The sequence below is a fragment of the Thermobia domestica genome, chromosome 10 (assembly GCF_964235325.1).
Source record: "Thermobia domestica chromosome 10, izTheDome1.hap1.1, whole genome shotgun sequence".
Taxonomy (NCBI): Eukaryota; Metazoa; Arthropoda; class Insecta; order Zygentoma; family Lepismatidae; genus Thermobia; species Thermobia domestica.
The window spans coordinates 215,058,788-215,067,682 of record NC_137463.1 but is presented as its reverse complement, the minus strand read 5'-3'; the positions used below and the strand labels follow the sequence as shown (position 1 = coordinate 215,067,682).

The 8,895-nt window shown below is 33.3% G+C and overlaps 1 protein-coding gene across 1 annotated transcript; it reads left to right on the top strand.

The window, feature by feature from the left end:
• Nucleotides 1-1,581: 1,581 nt before the first annotated feature.
• On the top strand, nt 1,582-8,614 carry LOC145661771 (trypsin-1-like). Its single transcript, XM_081727106.1, has 3 exons — nt 1,582-1,705; nt 7,189-7,391; nt 8,450-8,614. Exons 1-3 carry the CDS (start codon nt 1,624-1,626, stop codon nt 8,612-8,614), a joined length of 450 nt encoding a protein of 149 aa, XP_081583232.1. The 5' UTR covers nt 1,582-1,623.
• Nucleotides 8,615-8,895: the final 281 nt, after the last annotated feature.

Below are 8,895 nucleotides of genomic sequence, written 5' to 3'. Positions count from 1 at the left end.
TTTCAGTGCCCCGTTCAGCAGTGAGGCTATATGAGACGTGGACCTACTGATTAACGTGGAATCCGAACCACATGAGCTTCCGCCGGGAATCGAACCCGGGTCTCCCACGCCAAAGGCGCGTACGCTAACCGCTTAGCCACGGAGGAGCTCAACGTATTTTATGACATCCCCATGGATGTCACTGGTATTTTGCAACGGCGTATTTTATGACATCCAAATGGATGTCACAGATACGCAAGGGATTAATACTTTAGTCAATTGTAGGGAATGGTTAAGTTATCGATAATGTTACACATATTTTTTGATAGATTGAAATACTTGGAAGAGAAAGTTTTAGACCAGAAAGAAGGCAGCGTAAATTTCAAAGAAACACTAGGCAATAAATGAAATGCTCTCGATTCTTTCTAAAAGAGAAAAATAAATAATAACAAATAACAAATAGTAGTCTTCAGTTTTGTAATTGTGAAAAATAAAATGCGGTCTTAGTAATGTACAAAAAGAACAGAATACTTTTTTGACATTTCGACATTGAATGAAAATGAAATATTCAGTTTAACTTCTATAGTCTGAAGCAGTGATATTTATTGAAGTAATGATGCAGATTATAAGCATTTGTATTAATTTTGAAAGTTGTTTTAAAAGTTTTAATACTGAAGTGTTTTTATAACAGACATAACACACAGAGAACTTAATATACAGGACGTAAAGTTTCTAGGTGTTTAAGAACTTCAGTTAATCCAAATTTAGACAAATTACTGTATACTTCTCAGTAGTTGCAACTAATTGATGCTTTGAGTTCGTCCAGTAATGCTTTTTCTTTTTGTAAGATTAGCTCTTCTGTTCGTATAAGAAAAAACTTCACTACAGAAAATTTCCGCACCGAAATTTGTCTGGTGAATAGCATTACACCTATTGTAATAATTCACCAAGTCGATCATAATCTATTTCCCATAACCTCTGGAGCTCTTTCGTGGCTAAATACGTAGCGTACTCGTCTTTGGTGTGGGAGATCCGGATTCGACTTCTGGCAGAAGCTCATATGGTCTGGATCTCAGATAAAAAATACTTTACTTGTCATGAGAACCTATTTGTCACAGATCTTAAGTAATTATTCTTTGAAACCAACAACGTACAATGCCAATCTTTGGAACCTATATATTAGGTTTTGCCTAAATAGCAGTAAAAAAAACTGTTATCCTTGTTTACAAATGTTGTGGTACTGAAAAGTTTAAAAGTACTCTGTTATCATTTGATTTGCTACAAAGGGATTGTTAGCGTTTTGTGAGTCTCAGACTACGTAGCACCTTGATATTTCATCACCGCAAGCTTAGCGTAGGTATCCTGAATTGAATTGTTATCCCACAATTTTCTTAAGATTCGGAAACAGTTTTAATATATTAGAGTTAGTGCAGGTTCTTTCAATACCATTTTCCTTCTATGGTATATACCTGGTCTGAATATATCATTAGGAGTTAATTCAACTGTGGAGTACACACAGGAAAGATCTGTGTACAAAGAATTATCTTAGGTATGGTTATGTATGGAGATAGTTGATACACATTTGCACATGGAAACGCTAATACTTATTTTCTTTATTGCAGAAGGAAAAAGTTAAATGATATAATGTTATTGAAAGTTTCTCCCGGCTTCCAATTTAATAAATATGTATCACCCATACAACTGTCGAAAGAAGCAATCGAACCAGGTAAGTATACTACTATTGCTTATATATTAATGTTTTTGAAATATTTCTTGAAACAATGCAAAAGTTGTATAGGATAAGGATAATGAATATAGTAAGTAATAGAAAGTAAAAATGGGATAGAAAAGGGAATTAAAGATTGAAAGTATTTTGTAGTACATACTTGATATAAGTATTTTGCAGTATTGTTTTATATAGATAATGACCGCTAAAATCTTTAAATGCTATGTTGATTTTCTCTCATTATGGATTTTTAGTTTCAAAATTTAATCTAAGAGAAGACAGTCTGAAGATTTCGGAATTTTAAATTCGATATTAGAAAAATAAGTTGAAATATAATGGGCTCTATATACGGAAAATTAATTTTTAAATATCAATCTATAGGTTGGTCTGTTATAATAGGTTGGAATTTTAGTTTGTTTCATACACCGGGTTTTCAATAAGAATACAAAGAATGGGTTGTTTGTTTGTAAGGTTGACTTACTTTGCATAAGACAATTTTGTTCATACGTCATAGATAAGATATTACATTAACATTCCTAGACTACAGACTTTTAAAGTCATTTCTTTAATAGAATTACTTATTGTTTGAAGTGATTTTTGTTCAGACGAAATTCTTAAAAACGGGATACAAAATTTTGTTCACTCATGAAAACGTATTTCATTATCAATTTTAAAATGCAATACAAATTATTTATCTTGGAAACAAAAAAAGCAGAATAGCTAGTATAATATAATATACTATGTTTTCTAAACACCAGCTCAACTGATTTAATTGCTTCTTTAATTATAAGTATTTAATTAACAGCCCTACAGTATGAAGTAAGTAATATTACTTGAGAAAGTCAATGTGAAAATTAAAATAACAAATTTATAATACTGCAAATATCATTTATATCTGAGAAAACAAGAAGAAATGGTTTGCTGGTGTTGGGCTAAGTTTTAAAGTTTGGATAGATAAATAAATGGAAAACAATTGTACAGAATGGATACTCTATGGTTTAATTTAATAAAAAAAGAGGTAGTTTAGTGCAGGGGCATCCATGTTTTAATTCATTTTGTAGCATAATCTTAATAAATACTACGATAATTGTTACTTTGATATCAGGAATTTAAATACAACTAACTGATTCTATGCTCTATGGAAGCCGGAAGTTCAACCAAAAATACATGATCTTCGAGGTAAATCATAGCACGAAATCCTATCAATTTCAACGCTGCGTTATGGGTTATACCACTTCAGCAGGAAGCTTGACTACAGCAATGCGCATGCTTTTGGAGGGTTTAGCACCTCGTATTACCGATTTGCGGATGACCTCATAATAGGGAGCAAAAATTGGAAACAGCAATTATCGTGTTTGAAATTACTTTTTAAGAGGCTAAGGAAACACGATTTTAGAGCTAGCCCAAACAAGACTCACCTATTATACTCAGAATTGGATGTACTAGGATTAGCAGAGAAATCAAAATTTCTTCCAAAATTGCCAATAAAATACGGATTTTAAGAAACCAACTTCTAAGTGGGTGTTAAAGGATTTTCTAAGTCTCTGCTCTTATTTAAGAGCACACATCCAACGTTTTACGGAGAAAGTGGAGCCATTTCAAGTTCTTTTGGAAACGAATTCAAAATTCAAATAGACAACTCAACATGACGAGTTATTTGAGAAAATTAAAATGGATATCATTCAGGCCCAGTCCTTATTTCATTTCGACCCTTCTTTGGAAATCGGTGTGTACTCCTTGCACCATTAATCTCGGCAGGTGGAATTTTGGCATGTTATAACCCTAAAACTAGCCAGGAACGTGTTGTTTCCTATTGCAGTAGGCGTTTCACCAAGGGCGAACGTAGGGCTTCAACACGGCAGAAAAAATTATATGCCTTAATATACGTCTTTAGAAAATTTGGATATTTCCTACTGAATAGAAAATTCAAGTTATTTATTGATGCTTTGTGATACAGACCCTTCCTATTCTCTGTTTTTACAGAGAGCTGATTCATTATTCTTCACTGAATGAAAGATTGCTGAAATTGCACTTTCTCATTTAAAAGGCAAATGATCTATAGAAGGACGAGTACTCTATTATTATTAATTTTCTCGATTACTTTTTCTTTCTTTTTTTTTTCACTGTGGACTACATATTGTCACCGACATTATGCAACATAAATATTATACAGGATGTTCCAAAAATCATGAATATAGTTACATTATACAGAATGTCCAGGAATTCAGATTCATCATTATCATCAACATTGGTATTTTTTAAAAAAACTGGCTTCTTTTATTTAAATACATACGTTTAACACAAATATTTTAGAAACTTTACACCTTATGCAGAGTGACCAAGAAATCACACCGTTCGCATCACCAACTTTCCAATATAAATCATCTTTATATTCCTGTGATAATCGAAACTTTTTAAATATTTTTTTAAATATTGGCAACTCATTTTATCTTATTCCTACTATATCGTAGTCTTTGCTCGGAACCAAAAACATCCAAACGACCCCGTGTAGATATATCTCCATCAATTCCAATGGACACATTTAATAGCATTCATACTCGTAAAGGACAAACGATTTCACCGCCTTCAACACCTCTCACCATTACTGACCTAATATACATATATTAAACAATCCAATGCCAAAGCCCTTTCTCGAGCCCTTTAAATTAGCCCTTTCTCGAGGGAAATGAAGTGACATGTAATATGCACCGATCCTGGCTGTGTTTAGGAGATGACTGTTTAATGCTTTCATCCTCTGCTTTAATAGTGCTTCGAAAAGTGCATTTTTTAAAGTGTATAGTGTTATTAGTGCTTTTAGTGATTGTTTTCTCTGTGGTCTCTTAGTGTTACCACCCCCACAAGAAGAAACATAACCCTTCGTCTCATTTTTTTAAAAAAGCCAGGGGGTGTAATGTCACACGTGGTATTGTATACAAACAACTCTACGCGCTTATGTTTATAAACAACACCATATGGTGTTACGAGAGGATACTACACACACGAGGATTTACTACAACCTGCAGACGAGGACCTCTGGCTCCTCCCACGAAGCAGATGACGACAACGGAGCAGCAGCGCCACCGCCCTCTTGGGACTCTATAAATTTGATTTCCGACAGCGGATCTGTACCAGTTCACTTGTGCCTCTCCTATTGTTTGCTTCGGAACATTAAGAGTAACCTAACTCCAAGCCTCTAGTCTGCTTCGGGACCCCTGGCTTTTCCTTTCTTCTGGCCTAGCCTGCTTCGGGGCTTTGACGGGAATCCCAACCTCAGTCGCATAGCCTGCTTCGGGGCTCTGTAACCACAAAACGAGCCCACTGCTTGCATCGGAGCTTTGATCCCTTAACGCCACTCTGCCTAACCTGCTTGGGGGCTTTGTGGAGATCCTGTCTGCGACTTCACGGTCAAAGACAACCTATATGGGACAGAGTTTTGCAATATATATATATTTATAAGTAATGATTAGGAACCAAGTTATCAGCGCTTCAAAAATTTAATTTTTTGAAATGCATTATTTCGAAAAAATGCTTTGATAAGTATTATATTTAGTTACCTTTATGTTTTGTAATTAGTGTGTAAATTATTTTGCTATTTACAGTAATTCGATATCTGAAACTGTTTGAGAGATATGATAAACATTCCTGAAGTTTGCAATACTGCTTAAAGCATGTAATAGTGACAACTTGTTGTAATAACAGCTACTAAAAGCTATTGATTTAATGCTATAAAAGAGAAGGGAAACAACAATTATTTTAAATTTTTTCCACAAGTACGCCGTTTCAGCAGTGTTGCGAACTTTATCCATATTTTTCACATCTGTGGAAGCGTTTGAGATATCGAAGTGCAGTTAATGGTAATGATTTGTACGCTGATTGCAAACCACACAAGTGACTAGATATGATACTTATGTAAGTATTTTTTCGAAATACAGCATTTCGAAAAAATCAAATTTTCAAGCCCTGTTAACTTGCTTCCCATTCATTCGAAACAAGTCATACAATGGCCATGTATTAAACGCCAATATACTTTCCATGTATATTATGCTGTCCATCTGCGTTGTGCTGTATATGTGTTAGAGGCTTCCAAATTTTGGATGTTTGTGATAATATAACATCCTTAGTTTGCAACATTGAATAATAAACGTGGCATTTTAAGTTTTCGTTTATCATGTTGATTTGAAATATGTAATAACCTGACATAGTGTTATTTTTTTTTAAAAAAAATATAATTTTATATTGCGTTGACAACATTGTCCATCCGGTGACGTTACAAAATACCTAGGACGTTATCCCTCTTCATATAGTTTCTGGGCACAAAGTGTTGCTTCTCGTTTACGGTCTCTGAAATATTTACTAGTATCATTATAAATCTTGTATATTGTCATTTTACATGGTTGCGAACATTACACTTTAAGAAGAGATCCTATGTGTCTATCTGTATCATCCGAAAAGTAACAGATCATCAATATATTTTTTTACTCATAGAAAGGAAGGAGATGAATAAACCAACTTATAGACGTACACAATATGGTCCTATACTATCTTACTAAATTTTCATATTTGGAAATTTTCAAAATTCAAGAGTGGTGTTATGCACCATAATCAAAATTTTGAAGAGTTGAGCAAAGGTACTCATTGCCGAAATTTAGAAGGGTTGGTAATATGTGTTCCTGGATCATAGACCCTTGACTATGGATCATTGATTCTGGGCCACAGACCGAGTGACACAAAAGTAAGAAAAATGCTGCAATTGTAGTACTCCTAATATGGTCTGAAGAAGTTTCTGAATAATTCTGTTTGTTTGTATTTCATTGGGAAAATTCTCTGCTTCATTGCATTTGCAATGGAAATGAAAAGAAAGGAAATCTTTAAGTTTAGCGTTCCACGGTTATGACGGTTAGGGTAAAGAAGACGGTGATAATGAGAAATGACTGAAATGGTGGAATGTAGAAAGTGGGAGGAAACTGGATAATCCCGAGAAAGTCCATGAGCACGGTGTTTGTCCACCACAAATTCCACACTGCGCGAGCTGGAATCGAACCAGGGACCCCAAGCACCGGAGCCAAATGCTCTACCACTGAGCCACTGCGGCCTTATTCATTAACATTTAGTGATATTGATTAATATTTTTCTGTTTTCATCACATTTTTTGGTGTTCGTTGTCATTTCTAATTCATGTGGAACTGGCATTTTTATGCAGTTAATGTGTTTATAATATGTTATTGGTTTGTGTATTTAATGGTTTATTGAAGTACAGAAGACGATGATTCTAGGCGGTAAATAATATTAAACTACTGTTTAATTAATCGAGAAGTTATATTTCAGGGAAAGTCTTTTAAGAGTAGGAAAGTTTACTTCAGCCTTCTAGAATGTTGTAAACGAGAAACGAAACCTAACAAAGGGTAGTGAGAACATTTTAGATTAAGTCAGTTCTATTTTTAAAAAGTTAATATATTTTTAAATAATTTTGTGGCATTGTTTAGGGACCATTTGCACTACTGCAGGATGGGGATACATTAATACAGAAACAGAGAAGAACCAAGTATCATCTTCTGTTCTCCAAAAAGGTCACCTTATGATTATAGATTACGTGATGTGTAAGAAGTCGAAGCTTGAAGAAATTACTATGATGCATGTGTGTCTGGACCAACTTGTAAACCAAAAAGGGATATGCCAAATATGCCACGTAAGAGCGATTTATCTCACATACCTAACCTCCATATATATGATTACTTAGATTTTATTTCTGAATTAAATATATTTTTGTGCAAGCCGCTGTTATTCAGTTCGAAGATTGGATCATCAGTCTCAGCTTCAAATAGTTATCCAAATAAGAATGAAGAATAAATAATTCTAACGTCCGACATGTCATTTAACCTTGACAATAAACTGCAGGAATACAAACACACCAAACATACCAAACTGCAGGAATGTTAAAAGTATTTTTTCAGCTAAGTTCAAGTTTTCAGATTATAATAAAATACAATCGAAATATACAACAATTCGTGTTACTTCTATCCACACAGGGAATTTTGCAGAACAAACCTGTACACAATCGTAAAGTTGACGAAACTTGTGTAACATAAAATAGTATACAAATCAAATTAAAATGCGTTTCAAATCAACCTAAGAAACTACATTAATTACTTAACATAACATACGAAAGATGTTTCCATAGGTTTAGTGTTTAGATTCTTAGAATAAAGATAACAAATGTTAGACACGTTTCTGTTGAGAACAAAAATCAATATTTTTTCTTTTGCATGTTAATCAAAGATTATTGCTACTGTAGTTGTGCACCTGCATTTACTACCCTATAAATGTTACTTGTCATTAAAATTACGTAGACAATATTTCAAAGCTTTTTCTAGGAGATTTCAATTAATTCTATAACATTTTGAGCGTTAGTGTAGCTGTATAAATTCATATTTCTTAGTTATCATTTTTCTACGTATTTACATATACATTTTTTCTTTCTGCTCCAAATATTTCTAAAAGTTTTCAATTATTATTAGTTATTTTATGACACTAATGTAAAACATATTTCAGAAAGACTTTAACATATCACTCATTTCTAAATCGAGAGAAATAATAAAAATATTATGTAATTTATATAAATGTGATGTCGAATTCTATTTACAGCAAATCATGTTATTTTGCAGTTTGGGTAAATGTACATTTAGGTTCAAGAGATAAACTTGTAGAAATTTTATTGTAAATTATTCTTTCTATATCTTTTTACAGGGAGATTCAGGCGGTCCTCTAATATGTCCAGGAAAATCTGGTAAAAATGTTTTATTAGGTGTAGGTTCATTTTCACCTCCAAGTTGTGGAACATATCTAGGCAGCAGTGTTTTCACAAATCTTACTTATTTTCGAGATTGTATACTTAGTGTTACGGGCATTTAAACTGTTTCCAGATATAATTTTTACTCAAGTGCTCTGCCAAGATTACACGTAAAATATTAAGAAAATTTATCTGTTAATGATAAATACTCGCAGATGTTTATATGGATCTCTTTTGTATCATTTATCTATCTATCTATCTCTGTATTTATATCTATATCTATATACAATGTGTAACGGGAGGTAACGCAAATACTGCGGTAGGTGATTGTACATGACTAGTACATGAAAAATATCATATAAACATATATCGTCAAACGCCTAGTTTTCGAGTAAAGTAGGAA